The sequence below is a fragment of the Mustelus asterias genome, chromosome 23 (genome assembly GCF_964213995.1).
Source record: "Mustelus asterias chromosome 23, sMusAst1.hap1.1, whole genome shotgun sequence".
In the NCBI taxonomy this organism is placed as follows: domain Eukaryota; kingdom Metazoa; phylum Chordata; class Chondrichthyes; order Carcharhiniformes; family Triakidae; genus Mustelus; species Mustelus asterias.
In genome coordinates, this window is record NC_135823.1 from 49484088 (window position 1) to 49503278 (window position 19191).

Below are 19191 nucleotides of genomic sequence, written 5' to 3' on the forward strand. Positions count from 1 at the left end.
CTGTAACATTCACAGATGTTATTTGTGCAACAGTTGGCTTCTTGAGCTTTGACAGAGGGGGCCATTGCCCGGCTGGGTACAGCTCACTCGGTCTTCTTATTCCATGATTCCATTGTTCGGATTACTTTCCAATAGAGTAAACAAGACTCGAACAAGAACAAACTTTTATTTCATGAATAAAATAGAAACAACTGGTTAACAGGTTAGATTAGAGTCTTTCCATTGCAGAATTTCCATTTATTAGGATGAAATAGCCTGCTCCTAGTGTTTTTTTTAGCTTTATCCTGCTGTGGAATACAAAAACCGTAAACAAGTGCTGTTGAACCTGGTAATGTAGTGAAGCATTGGAATCCGTTCCCTCTGGCTAATTCCATCTGTTACCACTTCACCATTCAATAATTGGCTCAGACTCAATGTTCTTCACTGGTTCTTGGCCTTTTGGCTAAGAAATGTCAGATCAAGCCCAAGATACTTACCTGGCAGGTAAGTAAACCATGCTCAAGCAGGTGGTTCACCCAGGCTAGGGTAGAGTCAATGATTGGAGTAGCCGATGAGGTTCAACTGAAGCATCGGCTGATGCAATTTTTCAAAGCCATCTCAGCCTTTGGACTAAGATGAAGTGTCAGATCAAGTCCAAGATGAGGTGCAATGCCTCATCTTGGACCTTGTCCCTCTTGTGGGGATTATGAATTGGATTCAATATGAATTGGCTTCAATTTGAATTGGCTTTTTGGATGGAATAAATTTTTTAAAAACTGTTTCTTGGCCTTTTGGCTAAGATCAAGCATCGCCTTATTCTGTCAGCTTGGATCTTGTTTGTCTCTCTTGTGGGGTAAACACAGTAAGAAGTTTAACAACACCAGATTAAAGTCCAACAGGATGCCAACGCCGGCATCTCCACATCATCTCTTGTGGGGACCATGAATTGGATTCAATTGGATTTTGAAGCAAGCAAGGAATGGATTGGGTTTGCCTGATCTACTCTGAGCATTGGCTTTGTAAATTTAAGGATTGAATTTAAAAAAATTTAAAACTGCATCAGATTAATTTGCCAAATTTCTCAAACCTAAACTTCCTTTTAAAATAGATACTCAGACAATTCCCAATAGAAAAAAAAGCTTTAATAGTTTTTGATAGGGAAAATTTCTTCCTCTTGTTGAGGACTTAATAGAAAGGAATCATTAACATTCAGTGAGCAGAAAAGTTAATAAGACATTGCTTTAGGAAGGGACTTGTTTGAGAATAGTGGTTTATTAATGGGGTATTGCATTGTCATCTCTACCTCAGAGTCACTGACCTGAATACCAGAAATAACCACATTTTCTCAGAATTGTTGCTGTGGTAGACCAGCTGTGGTGCAGCATACTCTGTCCAATTGAGAACCCATCCCTTTGGCTTCTTCACCTTCACTAAAGTCAAACCACAGTAACTGTAATTTTATGGGTATCACTGCATTCAGTACAGGAATGAAGTGGAGGGGACAGCATAAGTTCTACCAATTGCTGATCATCTTCCTGGTGCCTGGGTTGGGGAACAAGTGTGATAATTTTGAGGTTGAGGAAATATACAGTAAATGGCAGAACCCTTACGAGTATTGATAGGCAAAGGGATCTGGGTGTACAGGTCACTGAAAGTGGCAATGCAGGAGGAGAAGGCAGTCAAGAGGGCATACGGCATGCTTTGCCTTCATCGGCCAGGGCATTGAGTTTAAAAATTGGCAAGTCATGTTGCAGCTTTATTGAACCTTAGTTAGACCGCATTTGGAATAGAGTGTTCAATTCTAGTCGCCACACGACCAGAAGGATGTGGAGGCTTTGGAGAGGGTACAGAAAAGATTTACCAGGATGTTGCCTGGTATAGAGGGCGTTATGAGGAGAGGTTGGAGAAACTTGGTTTATTCTCACTGGAAAGACAGGTTGAGGGGCGGCCTGATAGAAGTCTACAAGATTATGAGAGGCATGGACAGAGTGGATAGAAGCTTTTTCCCAGGGTGGAAGAGTCAATTACTAGGGGGCACAGGTTTAAGGGGCAAGGTTTAAAGGAGATGTCCGGGGCAGGTTTTTTTTACACAGGGTGGTGGGTGCCTGGAACTCGTTGCCGGGTGAGGTAGTGGAAACGGATACGGTACTGACTTTTAAGAGGCATCTTGACAAATACATGAATAGGATGGGAATAGAGGGATATGGTCCCCGGAAGGGTAGGGGGTTTTAGTTAAGTCGGGCAGCATGGTCGGTGCAGGCTTGGAGGGCCAAAGGGCCTGTTCCTGTGCTGTAATTTTCTTTATTCTTTGAAGATATCTCACCTGCTGACTGGTACCAAGTTGACCCTTCCATGACTGTCTCAGTGATCTGATTGCTGAGCTCAGCCAGGCAAGTCCTCAGAATCTCACGATTCCAGGGATTGACCAGTCAGACTAGCTCAGTATTGGTGTCTCGAGTTGTTATTGGAAACTGGGGTTCTACCCACTCAGGCCCAATTTAGCAAGTGTCCAGGAGGCTGCTGGTGCTCGGTGCTGGTAAGCTGCACAGTGTGTGCTGGTTAAATTCCAGCATTACCCCGCACACATTTGTAGCTCCCGAAACCTGGGCTCTACCAACCTGCACCTCAGCTGGCTGCAGGTAAGCATTGTTTTCACGGAAGGACTTGATGTGCATTCTATATCAGGCAAACAGAAATGCAACTAACATAGCCAAAACCTGGATGCAGTGACGAGGTTTGATACACATCAAGTACCTGGCTAACTAAAACAGTTACAGCACCCTTATAATGAGATCACCATCACTGCCATACTTATCCTTACTATAAAGAGACACATCAACATGTTTTCACCATTATCTTGATGAGTCCATGACCATTGAATCTATAAGATTTTGGATCATATTTCTAGTGATTTTCTTAGGCTGCTGAATATCTCATTTATGAAGTGTTTTATGTCCTGTGTTAGATTAACACAGGGAGTCACTTGCTGAATTTAATTGGGTTTAGCTGGTGTTATGTTGGGCATTTGACCGAGATGTGTGAGTTGGAGAGATTGCATAACTGGAGAACTTGGGTTAGAGTGATTGCTCGGACAGTGATCCCCATTTTAACAGATGTGTTTGGGGCTGTGAAACTAGTGACTTACAAATGTTCAACATGACTTCCTTATCCTTTACTCAATGCCCCTATTAATAAAGCCCAAGGTGCTATATGCTTTATTAACTACTCTCTCATCATTCCCTGCCTCCTTCAATGATTTAAGTACTTAAATAAGGTTCCTCTGTTCCTGCACGTGTTTTTCCTTTTATTTTAAACTCTCCCCATGTTCTTCCTAACTAATTGAATCACCTCACACTTCTCTGCGTGGAACTTCATTTGTCTGCCCCATGCACCAATATGTCTCTATCCTTTGGAAGTTAGGAGAAGCAGTAGCTTGGTAGCATTGTCATTGGATTATTAATGCAGAAACCCAGGGTAATGCTCTGGGAACTTGGGTTCAAATCCCACCATGGCAGATGGTGAAATTTGAATTGGATAAAAATCTTGAATTAAAAGTCTTAAATGACCATGAAACCATTGTTGATTGTTGTAAAAAAAACCATCTTGTTCACTAATGTCCTTTAGGGAAGGAAATCTGGTCTGGCCTACATGTGACTCCAGGTCCAAAGCAATGTGGTTGATTCTTAAATGCCCTCAAGAATGAGCAATAGATGCTGGCTCACCTGGAGACATCCCATGAGCAAATTTTAAAAAACTTCAAGAATGTCACAGTTGACAATGCTTCCAATCTTTACATCACCTGCAAATTTTGAACTCATGCCCTGAACACCAGATCATTAATATATATCAGGAAGAGCAGTGGTCCTGCTTGAGTTAGAGCTTTCCCTGCAACACTAGCAGTGCAATCCCAAGTCAGGCTGTCGTCGAAACAACTTTTTCTTTTTTTTTCTCTGTATCTCACCAATCTCAAGTATTGTTCAACTATCAGCCAACATCTTACCCTGTGTTCTTGTATTGAGTACCCCATTCCTACTTGACAACTACCCCATTACTTACCTGCTCCTATAGATGTAATTTTCATTTGACTTGCCAAGACACTAATGTATCTCCAGCTTTTGATGCTAAGACAGATAAAATGCTCCACAATTGGTGACCATACCTTCAGTTACCTTGGTCCTAAGTTCCACAATTCCTGGCAAAACCCCTCTACCTTTCTTTCTTTATTTAAGGAATGCCTTAAAATGAAGTTTTTGATTATCTATCTTAATGTGGCCTGGTGTCAGATTTGTTTTATAACGCTCCTATGAAACAGCTTGGTACATATTGCCATGTTGAATACGTTTTTACATAAATTTTTGTTGCCATTAGATATTTTTATCTCTTGTAACTCATTAAACATTCCTGTAGAGCAGAGATATAATAAAGGATTCTCTCCCTGTTTGATATATTTTACTCAACCCAACATTTATATCTGTCTAAGGTATAGATGTGGCTCTCTAACTGGCTCAGTCGGTAAAGCTCACATGTAATTGGACACAATGGGTTGAATGGGCTCCTTCTTTGCTGTGAATTTGATGTTTCTTTTCTGTGGACGCCTCGGTCAGAAGACCTCACACTTGTGGGTATCAAAAGGTGGGTCGGGCTGGAGGAGGGGGAACAAAAGGTAGAACTGGTACAATCAGCAAAATGGCAGGGCTGGTACAACAAATGACTCCTGTTCCTTAAGATTTCACTAATCTCAGCCAGGGGCTCAGGAGAGGCTTCACAATTGGTTCAGTGACTCACTGATCTGGACGGGTTGGTCAGCCCACCTTCCTGCTCGGAAGGTGTGTGTGTGTGTGAGGATATTGGATAAAGACAGTGCACACACTATTCCAGTAAACTTCATAGAATTTACAGTACAGAATTAGGCCATTCAGCCCAACTGGTCTATGCTAATTCTATACAAGCCTTCTACCACCCTACTACATCTCCTCAATCTTTCTATCCCTTTCTTCCTCATGTATGTATCTAGTGCCCCTCAATGAAATACTGGGGAAGGGCGTTAAACTCGAGTTTATTTGGGATTCTGTGTCACAGGCTGTACTCCAATAAATAAAGCAAGCAAATGGAGCACCTATTATTAAAAGTGCCCGTCTTGATTAGGCTTACAATCATTCAGCAGTTTAATGTTTAACCTGCATAGGAGGGAGAAATTAAGACATACAATTATCTTGCAGTTTTGGGAACAAAGGTCAGGACTATTTGCCCCTTTACTTCCACTTTCTACTGCTCACTCATCATTGGCACCTGGCACCAAAAACATCTTTAATCCCTTCACACTAGCTCTTCATTTTGGTTCTCCAATTAAGGTACAAGGCTCACACAATGCAGGTAAACATATTTTCCACATGTATATTTACTGAAAATCTACCATCAATCAGTGGCTAAGGAAAGTAAACCAGCCACAGTAATCGAAAAAACACTCTCATCCTGATTTTCATTTTACAACTTTGACCTGTGTGTTTGTTGGTAAAGTTCACACAGCCTTTGCACGCGAATGAAGATTGAGATTACAGGCCACATAGGGTGCCTCAGTTGCTCAATCATTATTCACTGATCGGAAATGCAAGTGACCACATCTGGATTCCCAGTTAGCCCATAGTAGCTCACAACTTGGAAAACACTACATCAAACCAGTCAGAGGAGTCATTTGCATTGTTCAAAATAATTATGTAGAAACATAGTCCGACACACAGTCAAAATGTAAAATCAGAAAATATATTTATCTTTTCATTAAAGGACTGGTACAGAAAGACTTTCTCATTTTAAAATCACAATAACAGTTTCTGTTCACTGACACGAAATTTTACTACATGACAAGTTTTCGACAAACGGGAGCAACGTGAATTCCAGTTCCAATTCCCAAGCACAACAATCTGAAGATGTGATTAATGGTTTAACTCTGTCTGTGGCCTTTTCAAATTAGGACCTATTCTGCCCTCTTTTCGTTCTTCATAAATTGAGAACTGCAGCACAATGTAAGCAATGGCTGGCTGCAACCACACTTTAGAAAACCTGTGAATCCTGATAACTTGATGAGTTGGTAGAACAGAGACTGGGGAAGGTGTCAGGTTCAATCTCTGGCCCCTGCTAAGGTAATTGATGTTAGCTGGAGGAATCAGCTAGGGACCAGCAATTTTTAAAAAAGTTTATTTATTAGTGTCACAAGTAGGCCCACATTAACACTGCAAATGAAGTTACTGTGAAAATCCCCCGGCGCCAATTGGCCTGTGAGCTCAGACAATGAGTAGAGCAGGAAAAGGGACTCCAGTGATATTGGATCAGGACACCTCCCTTACCTGCAGCTTTCCCACTGGAATCAAATAGTCTGCTACCCTCCTTATCAAGATTCACTTGTCTAAAGATCACTTGGCCAAGCTACCAGTGGACAACTGGTACCAGTTGGGTCCCTGCCATCAAGAGAGAAAGGGAGAAGAGAAGCCAAACTCGAGAGGGAAGCAAAATGTAGCTGCAAGTGAAAGGAGCAGCAGCAAAATCTCCTTAGCTGCTGATCTTGGTTCAGAACCATTCAATATGTGTCATGCAAAGACCAAACAGGAGCACAAGACAAAATCCAATGTGTACATCAACATAGCAGGCTGACAAGCAAACATACACTTCACAAAGAGTGAACAGTTCATTCGTTGTGGGAGCAGTAAAGTTGTATTGGGTCAAATGATTAAGACTGGTTGCCAGGGAGTCGGGAGGGCTTGGCAGCTCCTTGACTCAGACGTTCACTCTTGGTGATTCTACTGTTGTTAGTTTGGGGAATGGGGAAAAACACCGGCTGACACGACAATCAAGGCACAGTTTTGTTTTAACTGCACAGCATTTACAGTCCAAACCTCCTCTTGTGAGCAGAAAATCAGACACACAAACACAGGATCCAAGGAAATGGGGCATGCAGGGGTCAGTGGCCTGTGGTTCCTCACACTGGGTGTTGCTGATTGTAGGTGCAGTGATGTGGCGTGCCAGTGATGGAGGAGTCATTAGAAAGTAACTCTCAGCAATTCCAGCCAAGTCGGAGCAGCAGTGGAGCTTGGAGGCACAGTTACCTGGTTTGAATATCCATCTGCCACGTTAGTGAATATATGGATCCAAAGAAAAGGTGACAAAGGCAACTAGCAGGACAATGTAGCAGAAATAAACGTACCATTTTAAAAAATAATCAAAGCAGTAAACATACAGCACTTCAAAGGAAAAGGAGAAATTTGCTAGGATACTGGGAAGCAGCATGCAAAATGGGAGGATCGTTCAAGGAGCTGGCACAGACCTGATGGGCTGAATGGCCTCCTGTTGTGTTGCATCACTCAATCTCACTCTGCTTTGCAGCTGCAGAGTGCAAAGGTAATGAGAGGGAGGGTATTTTAAACCCCGTTCTCAAGGGCATTGCTAAATTTAATCTTATCCAACAAAAACTATCCATTTTCAAAACTGACATCTAAAAGCCACTGGAATAGAAATTAAGACGAGAACAGACTCAAGAGTGTTCCGCTATTCAGGAAGCTTCGAGTGTGTTCAGTATTGGGACAAATGCAATCCCACTCAGTGTGGGAGTTCAACTCTTTTACGGTGCCTATATTTACCATCACCCAAACAAACATGAAAACATACCTCACTCTATTTAAACTCAGTAAGAAGCCTCACAGCAGGTTAAAGTCCAACAGGTTTATTTGGAATCACGAGCTTTCGGAGCGCTGCTCAGCCTCCTGATGAAGGAGCAGCGCTCCGAAAGCTCGTGATTCCAAATAAACCTGCTGGACTTTAATCTGGTGTCGTGAGACTTGCTACTGTGCCCACCCCAGTCCAACACTGGCATCTCCACATCGTATATAAACAAAGGAGTGAACAAAGGATAGCTTCTCCTCCAGGGTCACAAGTCCTGCCTTGCGTTAAAACCCTTGGACACAATTTAATTTCTTGCTGGCGAAGAAATTCAGGCTGGTAAATATCTCTCAGGGATATAGAATTTACAACACTGAAACAGACCATTCAGCCAAACCAGTCCTCTCTCGTGTTTAATCTCCACATGGGCTATAACTGGATAATAACATCTTGATGCTGTTCAAGTGATGCCATCCTGAAGCTACCATACTGGAATCTAACTGCAACGTCCCAGGATAGTTATAGTGCCGCAAACAAACTGCAAGAGGCTGCTAGGGGTGGCACGGTGGCACACTGATTAGCACTGCTGCCTCACAGCACCAGGGGCCCGTGTTCCCGGCTTGGGTCACTGTCTGTGTGGAGTTTGCACATTCTCCCTGTGTCTGCGTGGGTTTCCCCCGGGTGCTCCAGTTTCCTCCCACAGTCCAAAAGATATGCAGATTAGGTGCATTGGCCATACCAAATTCTCCCTCAGTGTAAAAACAGGCGACGGAGTGTGGCAACTAGGGGATTTTCACAGTAACTTCATTGCAATGTTAATGTAAGCTTACTTGTGACTAATAAATAAACTTTATCTTTTAGGATAATATCGAGCATTAAACAAACATACAAGAGCTGCTCAATATTTCTCACAACACAAAGGAAACGTCACTTTTAATCAAGTGTCAGGGCTGTTCTTGGCTGAGGCAGTGACTCCTGCTGCCCCAGCAAGGGAACTGAAAGATTGCTTTTTCCATGTTGAGGCTAAGGCACATTAGTGGTACAACATGGAATGTTTGACGTGGAAGGTGTTAAGAGAGTCTAAAAGGATCAGTCTCAGAATAAGAGGTTGGCACTTAGGACTGGGGTGATCAGTAATATCTTCACTCAAAGGGTTGTGAATCTCGGGAATTCCCTACCCCAGAGCATGTTCAGATGATGAGCAGACGGAGACCAGGAGAGTGTTGTGCACAGAGGGAATCAAGAGCTATGGGGATGGGGAGCAAAAGTGGAACTGAAGTACCAGATCAGCCATGATCATACTGAATGGTTCAAGAGGCTCAAGGGAGTAAATGGTCTACTCCAACTCTTATTTATTATCTGATAGTGAGCACCTGAAATGAGAATGTGTCCCATTCACCAGCATTCACATTCTTCATGTTATAAGCTCAAACATTTAACACTTTACAAAGTTAGGCACAAGACTTCACAGAGCTGGTGAACAAATGGCCATTTGAAAGTTAATAGGAGGTCAGAGAGTGGATGAGGGATGGGAGTGGATTTTAAGTTCTAGAAGTTTTCGCTGTGTATCATGTTTATGTCTATTTTATATTAGTGTGCTTTTAATCAAAAATATACATCATAAGACAGTTAAACATGGAACACTACATTTAAAAAAATACTATTTTTTTAATAAAAGGAGCTCTATCACTAATTCACACTGCAAGTATGGTCCAGTCCAGTCGATCTCAAAGCTAATGAGACAGGCCTGTGACCAGTGATGTGAAGACACCGGGAGTGTCATCTCCACCAGTCACATAACGGCAAAAATACAAAACCAAGTGATTTCAGAGCCAAGGTGAGTAAATGGAGTTGATATACAGATCAGCCATGATCTGACTGAATGGTGGAACAGGCTGGAGGGGGATGAATGACTTCCTCTGGTTCCAAACATCATGCCCAAAAACATGAATTATCATTCGGATCTCAACGCAGGAAGTGAGGAACCCAGAAAAATCAACGGGTTTAGGAAATATTGATGTAAAATGAGATTTGAAACTTCATTAGGTTCAGGAAAGGCCACTAATAACTATTGAAAATAAGTGATTATGAAAGAGCTGCATCCTCAGAATATTCGAGGAAGATCATATTCAAATAAATCACATTTCTTTTTGGAGTACAGTTACTGTTGTTATTCAGTTAAACACTGCAGGCAATTACACAGTTAGTGTTTCTGATAAAACCTTGTACCTGTTTATCCAGAGGTTAGATTTTACACCGAGATCATGAGAATCAAAATCGGAAAGAGATGGTGGGTGTGCTTTCAGAAGCTGTGGGTATGTGTGTGCCCACTCTCCTACACAGAGGCAGGGACTAACTAACTGTACCAACAAGGCACAGGCCTCCTGATTTCTGTTTACTCAGCCGAAACCTGTGAAGATGACCCGAGGTTATGGCCTCTGCACCAACAATATCAAAAAGTATGAGGAAATACCCTTGGGTATTTTTTCCTTGTATGAAAAAATACATCAATGCATTGAGTTGCAAATTCTGGTATAAAAATATTGCGAGTAACCATTTCTCATATCTTTTCTGACGTACTCTGGGTTTTGCTGACTCGATTATTCCACAACCAAGGAACATGTTCTCAGAGGCTCACACTAAAATATGTTGCCAGAAAAATACGCCACTTGCAGTTTAACCAGGGCTTTGCTGGTGGACATGATGAGCTGCCTAGTGGGGTAGAGACAATTAGCCCCCGAGAGCCAGGAGGTAGCAAAAGGAGAGAATATGTTGACCAAATATCGAGATGAGATGGTGCAGGGCTAAACACACAACGGCGTTAGTTGTCAACTGGGTAATTGGGGAGTAAGTTAAGTTACCTTTCCACAGCTTGAACTGGTCAAGTCTCCTATCCAGTAGATACTTGAAACAGCTATAGGGAGAAAAGCCCATTCCTACATGTCTTCTCAGAATACACGGGCACAAGCTGCTTATTCTGTTCTTCCACCATTAAAGCTGATTGCTTCTCCTCCCCCCACACCCCTACCCAATCTCAGATGTGGCTGCGAGTAAAATCCCACAGGATGGCAAATCAATGCTCGCTCCCCCAACCCTGTTGAGGCACACCTCTGGACACCGTCTTCTTCGTGCTGACCAGCTACCTCCCGCTATTTCTGCCTGGCCAGTGCTTTATAGATGCCGAGTCCCAAGAAGGCAACAATGGTGGCTCCGAATGTGATTCGTAGCCAGAAGGACGTGATGCTGAGCTCTGCCTCGTTCAGGTTACTGCACAAGATGTAAGAGAGAGAGAGAGAGAGAAAGGTCAATGAGGAGCAATGAAAGAGAGCCCCAGCTATCGCAATACAAAGGGACCACGGTTACAACACTTACATGCACACAATAGGATGTGACCACCAAATGATAACCATCAATGCAAATGCATGTTTTCTGGGGTGGGAGCGCTCAGAAACCTTGGTTTCCAGGCAATGAAATGTTGCCCAATTCACGGAAAGATCTGTGGCAGAACTTGCTTATGTACTGCAACCATGAGCCCTGTACAATGCCCCGCACCGTCCCTTTCCAAAGCAGAGCTCCTACGGAGCAGGTAGCTGCACTATTTCCACTGCAGATGCAGGTTGCTGATGACAGTGCAGACAACTCACTTGGTGCTGGCACCACCTACACTGGCACACGACAACGCAGAGTCGCTGAGCAGAGATTGATAGCCAAGTTCCAAAGGACGGCCTCAACTGGGATCTTGGGTTCATGTCACACTATCTGTAACCCCCACGACTTGCCTGGGCTTGCAAAATCTCACTAACTGTCCTGTCTGGAGACAATACACATCTCTTTAACCTGAGCTTAACGCTCTCTCCACTCACTCTGTACCTTTAAGACTTGATTACTTGTAAAGACTCGCATTCCAACCATTATTTTGTAAATTGAGTTTGTGTCTTTATATGCCCTGTTTGTGAACAGAACTCCCACTTATCTGACGAAGGGGCAGCGCTCCGAAAGCTAGTGGCTTTTGCTACCAAATAAACCTGTTGGACTTTAACCTGGTGTTGTGAGACTTCTTACTGTGCTTACCACCTACACTGGCATTGACCAAAATCTGTCTGGGTGGATTCTCCAAACCCTGTGACTGGTGAACACATTCAAGCTCAGGAATCCAGCGAGGTCTGAATCCCAAAGTGACACAGCAGTATGAAGTTTATAAAATGAAGGAGGGGATAGACTGTACACGAGTTGACAGTTTCTTCTGACTAAATAGGTCAGGATATGCAAGTCCTAAAGAGGACTGGGGTCACAATCCCACGTTATTTAAACCAGGTTGAGGGCAGAGCTTTAGGACATGGTCATTTTCCCCAGAGAATAGTGGATTTCTGAAAAGGGCTAGCAGTTTGCGTGATGGATGCGGAATCGCTGAATTTCCCCTCAAGCCAAGGCTGTTTCTCGTGCAGGAGGTGATCTTATACAAGAAGCTGGTAATTTAGTCAGGGCCAGAATGGTCCCAACACATCCATCTCTAACACATACTCAACCCTCCCCATCACTTCTCTAAACCCAACGACTCCTGTCCTCACCCTGCTCTCTGACACAACCCAAGAACACCCCATCTCCCCTACTCCCAACTCCACCTGCAACACTAATCCCCTCCCAACTCCTTTCACCTACTCATCAATCCCGTGCCAACTGAACCCTCCCTCAGGAGGGAAACCAGGGACCACAGCATCAAGTGAACCAAAATTAAAGGTGTCCTCACCCCTCGGAAGTGAGAATATTCTAGAATACTCACGGGAACGCTGCAGCAAGTGCAAGCCGGGAGTAGATCTGAGAGTGTGTTGCCTCGTCACTGTTGCAGCTGAAATGAAAGGGGGCTGGGAGTCTGTGTTTGTAGCAGAATTCGACAGGTGTGATCCCATGTTCCTGCTTCTGTTCCGGTAAATCAGCCTTTGATGCGACAAAAATGCAGGGGATTCTGCTCTCCATGTAATGTTCCTATGGGGCACAAACCATATAACTACCGTGGCTACAAGAGCAGGGCAGAGGCTGACAATACTGCAGGGAATAACGTACCTCCTGACTCCCCAGAGCTTGTCCACCATCTACAAGGCATATATCAGGAGTGTAATGGAATACTCCCCACTTGCCTGGATGAGTTCAGCTCCAACAACACTCAAGAAGCTCAATGCCATCCAGGACAAAGCAGCCACCTTAAACATCGCTCAGTGGCAGCATATGTACCATCGACAAGATGCAGTGCAGCAACTCACCAAGGATTCTTTGACAGCTCATTCCAAACCCATGACCTCTGTTGCCTAGAAGAACAAGGGTAGCAGACACATGGAAGCCCCTCTCAGTGTCATACACAATCGTCACTTGGAACTATTATCACATTCAGTGTCACTGGGTCAAAATCCTGGCACTCCCATTTTAACAGCAGTGGGTGTACCGACACCACATGGACTGTAGTAGATCAAGGTGGTAGCTCACCACCACCTCCTCAAGGGCAACTAGAGATGGGTAATAAACGCTGGCCTTGCCAGCAAGAATGGATAATTTATGGTTTCAATTACTGCCATAGCTTTGCACTTCATGGGATGTGGAGAGGGTGACCCCGGATCGGGATGTGGAGTGGGTGACCCCGGATCGGGATGTGGAGTGGGTGACCCCGGATTGGGATGTGGAGTGGGTGACCCCGGATCGGGATGTGGAGTGGGTGACCCTGGATCGGCATGTGGAGTGGGTGACCCCGGATCGGGATGTGGAGTGGGTGACCCCGGATTGGGATGTGGAGTGGGTGACCCCGGATCAGGATGTCGAGTGGGTGACCCCGGATCGGGAGTGGGTGACCCCAGATCAGGTGGCAGTTACACATCCTGCTCGATGTTTCTTTCCCTTGGCAGTCAATGGAAAGGGAGTCTGGAAATGTGTATAACAAGTGGAAGCTCCAACATCATCCCCCTCCCTGGAGCATCCAGTCAAAAGCACGACTACTCATCATTCCCTAAGACGGGTATCCGTATAACAGTCCATCTTTCAATCATCGCCAGTACAGGCAATGCACATCAATATAACCATTTCTATAAGATATCAGAGCAGGAGTAAAGAAAGAACTTTAATTTGTATAACACCTTTCACAACCTCAAGGCTTCCCAAACTATTTTACAGCCAATTAAGTAGCATTTTTTTGAAGTTATGTGAAAAAAAACATTTGCACAGCCTATTTGCACTCAGCAAGCTCCAATAAACAGCAATGTGGTAGGGACCAGATAACTGCCTGTTAGGTTGCCCCTGGACACCAGGGGGAGCTCCTCTGCCCCTCTTCAATCGTGTCACGATTTGAAGGGACTTTCAGGCCCTCAGTTTAATATACTGAGATGTCCTGAGAGCAATAAAAAAATTCAATATAATTCCAAGGCTTTTCTTCCTCATTCTGCAAAGACCAACTTCCTGGAGTGCACAATATACAGTAAGAAGTTTAACAACACCAGGTTAAACTTCTTACTGTGTTTACTCCAGTCCAATGCCGGCATCTACACATCGTGCACAATATACAACAGAGGCATGCAAAACTACCTCGAGCCTGTTCCAGATCCTGGAGTGTAATTTATGTCAATCAGACAGCAGCTCACCTTATAAATACTGGCACAGTAATTGAAGGATTTGGCATCAGTGATATCATACATCAGACAGGCAACGTCACAGGCGGCACTGGAGGCTTTCAGAAACTCCGTATCAACATCCACCTCATGCAGCTAGGGCACAGAGAGGCACAAGTGAGCATCGCATTATGTTGCTGGGTGCAGAGAGACAGACTGTCAGAAACAGAGATAGAGATGGGACAGAGAGATACATAAAGACACAGACACACACACACAGGGCATATACAGATACACATACACACCGGGACAGTGCATGCATGCACGCACACACCAGGACAGTGCATATACACACACACCGGGATACACGCACACACACGGACAGTGCACACGCACACACTCGGACAGTGCATACATACACACACACCGGGACAGTGCATACGCACGCACACACACACACCATCACAACATACCCAACACCACAGTTTGAGAAAGCTGTGTACTGCAGTAGCATATTAACATCTATTCAGAGTATTTCAATGATGGTGTTAATGGCAGTAATTTATTGCTGCGTTGATATGAATCCTCCATCGCCTGTTATACTCACTATTAAATACTTGTCCTGGCTGTTGACTTGCACAGTGTTGATTGTGAAGTCAGAGACATCTCTGCCCATCTCACTCTGCATCTGAAACAAAAGGACAAAGACCTTGTAAAAAAGCAACAGAACACTGAGCTTTGTTACAGTATGAACTTGTGATTCGTTTGGCATTGCAACATGTGTGTATTTACTTGTTTGTTTTTTGGGATGTGGGCAACACCAGCCAGACTGGATTAATGCCCATTCCAGTTGCCCTATTGGACCTTCTTAAACCACTACAATCCGTGAGGTGATGCTGTTTATGACAACGTTAGGGAGTAAATTCCAAGATTCTGACCCAGTGCTAATGAAGGAACACATGATCCATACCTTCATTTATACAGTGCCTTTAACATAGTAAAACGTCCCAAGGTATTTCACAGGAGTCTGATCAAATGAAATTTGACACCAATCCACACACAAGGAAATATTAGAACAGGTAACCAAAACCTTGATCAAGGAGATTGACGGAGCTGTGGGGAGCGTAGGGAGGGAACTCAGAATTTATGGCAGCTGAAGGTATGGCCGTCAATGTGGGGCGATTAAAATTTTGGATGCTCTTGAGGCCCAAATTGGAGGCGCATAGATATCTCAGACAACTGTAGGGTCTGATGAGCTTACTGAGAGAGGGGGAGGTGAGGCAATGGTGGGTTTTGAAGATAAGGATACGAGGCTGAAGGAGCAAGCTGGCTTTGGGTAAACATTCCTCAGTGGAAGCAGCTCCACACACAGGAGTTAATACCGCATCAATGCCACACAACTTAGCGAGTAAAAGGGCAAGCTCAACCCCTGACTGATCTCTAATGGGAGAGATATTAACCCTACCTTCAAACTCCGTCCCAGGAAAGCTTGCAGGAATGCCGTTTTCCCAGTGCCCTTCAGTCCGATTACTTTACACAGAAATACATTCCTCTGAGTCTGTCCTTTCTCCAGATCCAGCGTCTTACTCCGAGTGACTGCAGTAGAATTTTAAGATTTAAAAAAAAAATCAACCTTCAGGTAGTGAAATAAATATTCCAGCAACAACTAAGCTTGGGGATCAGCCATGAACATTATACAGGAGCAAGAGGTGGCAAGATTCCACTCCTGAAGGTATCAGTGTGACAAGAACTAGTCCCACAAGTCTTCCCAAGGGATCATTCCTCATGTGAGCCCAATGAATGCCGGTGGGATATTCCACTGTAGAGTATATCAGTGTCCTCAAATTGAAATGGGAGGAGGTAATTGTTTTTCTCAAAGGCAATTAAGGCTTCGCAATAAATGCTGGCCTAATCAGCAACGCTCACATCCCACAAATGATGCAAGAAACAAATCAGCCCTTTATCCTGTTTCATTGTCGATCATGGCTCATCTGTACCTTGTCCCCATCTGCCTGCCTTGGTTTTTAACCTTATTACTTTGCTGAGCAAAATTTCAGTTTGAAAATTTTAATCAACTCCCAACCTCAACAGCGGTTGTTGTGGGATGGGGGGAGGGGGGGGGGGCGGAAATCGCAGGGAGAAAGAGATGCAGTTTCTACTTTCCTTTATAAGTAGAAACATTATCTCTGAACAACCTTGCTCCAATATTATCTTAAACACCTCAATTAAATCATCTTCTACACTTCAAGCACATTCACACATGATAACAGAGACCTGGCTGAATTAACTCGAGCTCAGAAGTGCTGGCAGCAATTATGTAGCCAATCTAGTTCTGTTGCTCCCCTTCTGCACTCTTACCCCATACACCAATAATGCCATCTAAAGCTGTGGTGAGCCATGCTTATAAATGGTGCCCACTCAGCCATGTGTTGCCCCTTACCTGTGATGGCTGCAGTTTGGGATTCTTGCTCCATGATGGTGGTGTATCCCAGGTATCCAAGATACTCTATGCAGCGATGGATATCCAGGTAAGCTGTGAACCTACCGAGGAGAAAGCAAAGGGGAATGAGCTGCTTCCCAGTTAATGCAGAGTCCAGGCCAGGTGGCAAACATTAAGCATTTCAACAGGATCTGGCTTTGGAGGGAACTGATTCAAGTTTCTTGCATTTCCAGAAATGTCTCAAAATTGAAGTATTCGAGTGAGGGAGGGGAATTTTTACACAGCGAGTTCTGAAGATCTGGAATGCATTGTCACAAAAGACAGTGGAAGTAGATTTAAGAAGAACTTTCAAAATGAAATTGGATAAATATTTGGAAAGTAGAAATTTTAGGATGGAGAAATGGCACGGGAGTGGGACCAATTGGATTGCTCCTTCAAAGAGCCAGCACAAACATGACAGGCCAAATGGCCTCCTTCTGAGACACAAGGGATCACATGCAATATGGACCAGTAGCTGAAATGTGTTCAACTCCAAGGCATGTTCATTCAATACTTTTAACATTGAGTTCCTGAAACATCAGGCCTCTTCATTAGTACTATGCCTTGGATTACCTTTCCTTAAATTCCCCTTTCCTCCAGTTTTCCTTAATTTCCCTTCACTCACCGGTACCTTGCAAGAATTCCAGAATATGATTCCCCCCACCGCAGCTGGCTGTATTTTCACTGGTATGGAGGATGGGGTGGCTGAGTGGGAGATGGAGTGGCTGAGTTGGAGGGTGGGGGATTGGGTGGCTGAGTGGGAGGATGGGGTGGCTGAGTGGGATGGTTAAGAGAAAGGGAGAACAGGGAGGTGGAAGAGGGGCTGATGAGAGTGACTACGTGGGGAGAGGGGTGACTGAGTGGTGGGGGTGACTAGGAAGCGGTGTTTAGGTAGCAGTGGAATGGGCCCCAATAATCCTGTTCTCTTTCACAAACAGAAAAAAAAAACCACATGGCTACCGCAAAAATCCCTTAATCCCATTTCTCCGCTAGAAATATATCCCACTATCTCTTTTACACACCTACACTGAAAGAACGATTTTATATTTACACAGCACCTTTTACGACCTCAAACTCCCTAAAGTCCATCCCAGTCAATGAAATATTTTTAAGTGTGGTCACTGTTGCCATGTAGGAAATGTGGCGACCAATTTGTACACAGCAAGCTTCCACAACAGTAATAAATTGAGTTCAGATAATCTGTTTCAGTGATGTTGGTTAACAATAAACCAGGATTAAATTCCCTGCTCAGTTCATAATAGTGCCTTGGAATCTTTCATCTTTGTAGGAGGGCAAACAGGGCCTTGGTTTAACGTCTCCTCCAGAAATTCCCTCAATACTGCACTGAGTGTCAGCCTTGACTTTGTGCTTTAGGGTCTGGAAGGGGACTTGAACTCACGATCTTCTGGTTCAGATCAGAGTGATATGCTTGAGCTACACCTAACACTGTCGGCTTTAGCCATCTCCCCTGGATAAAGTGCCACAACATCACTTCCCGAGAGAAAAATCACCCACCTTATGAGTTTTTATTTTACTTGTCTCTCTTGGTATATGAACTCTGGAGTGACACGGTGGTTAGTACTGCTGCCTCAACTGGGTTCGATTCCTGGCTTGGGTCACTGTCTGTGCAGAGTCTGCACGTTCTCCCAAGGTTTCTTCTGGTTTCCTCCCACAGTCTGAAAGACGTGCTGGTTAGGTGCATTGGCCATGCTAAATTGTCCCTCAGTGTATCCAAACAGGTGCCGGTGTGTGGCGACTAGGGGATTTTCACAGTAACTTCATTGCAGTGTTAAGGTAAGCCTACTTGTGACATGAATAAATAAACTTAAACTCTTTAGCTCTGGCTGACTTACTTAATTCTCTGAAGCAGTCAATCACATAGTACTTCCAAGGGGTTTGAGCTCTGAGAACTACCGCAGTAAATGTTAAATGTTATGAGCACAAACACACACAGAAACGGACAAACACTTACGTCCAGTGACATAGATAGCCATGAAGAGTGACCCAGCCCCTCTTGTCTGTGCACACTGTGTTAAAGACCTCTGGGCCCCAGGGGAAGTAAGGAAACACACAGAATAAATTCTTCAGTTCAATTGGAGAGAGAACGCCATCATTATCCTGTGAGCAAGGAAATCCCAGGTGAGACAAGAAACATGCCCCAAGTAACCTGCCCCTCCCTTCCACCCATGCTGCAGGTCTTAGAGGTAACTACTTACTATATCATACTTCTCGAAGATTTGCTGCAGGAACATGTAGGTGCAGTGATTCAACTCAGTTGTACAATTGTAAGGAACCCGCAACCTGCAGGGAAGTACGCAGCTGATGAATTACAGATTCCTGCAAAAATCCACATGATCTTAACAAGTTACTGCGGCAATGACTGCCATTACTGGGTGAAAGATCAATATGTTGCGTGGTCTAAATCAAGAGCGTGGGACAGGGGAGGAGATACCCTCTGATTGCATTAGAAACACAGTAAGAGTTTTAACAACACCAGGT

At 44.1% G+C, this 19191-nt stretch overlaps 2 protein-coding genes across 5 annotated transcripts in view; one reads left to right on the forward strand and one right to left on the reverse strand.

Annotated features, from left to right (window-relative positions):
* The window catches only part of glis2b (GLIS family zinc finger 2b), a 457410-nt gene extending 456546 nt beyond the window's left edge, over positions 1-864 (forward strand). Inside the window, exon 10 of the mRNA XM_078240529.1 lies at positions 847-864. The gene's annotated coding sequence lies outside the window, so the exon portion shown is untranslated. The remainder of the gene's footprint in view (positions 1-846) is intronic.
* LOC144510738 (mitochondrial Rho GTPase 2-like) overlaps positions 151-19191 on the reverse strand; it is a 40383-nt gene continuing 21342 nt past the window's right edge. For 2 of the 4 annotated variants that reach the window (XM_078240524.1, XM_078240526.1), the window contains exons 12-19: positions 18909-18993; positions 18665-18810; positions 16654-16754; positions 15679-15809; positions 14821-14901; positions 14247-14369; positions 12407-12609; positions 151-10893 (exon numbers count right to left, since the gene is read on the reverse strand). In XM_078240524.1, coding sequence (XP_078096650.1) covers positions 10776-10893; positions 12407-12609; positions 14247-14369; positions 14821-14901; positions 15679-15809; positions 16654-16754; positions 18665-18810; positions 18909-18993 — 988 coding nt within the window. In that variant the 3' untranslated portion in view covers positions 151-10775. The remainder of the gene's footprint in view (positions 10894-12406; positions 12610-14246; positions 14370-14820; positions 14902-15678; positions 15810-16653; positions 16755-18664; positions 18811-18908; positions 18994-19191) is intronic. The other 2 variants (XM_078240525.1, XM_078240527.1) reach the window with 2 other exon arrangements.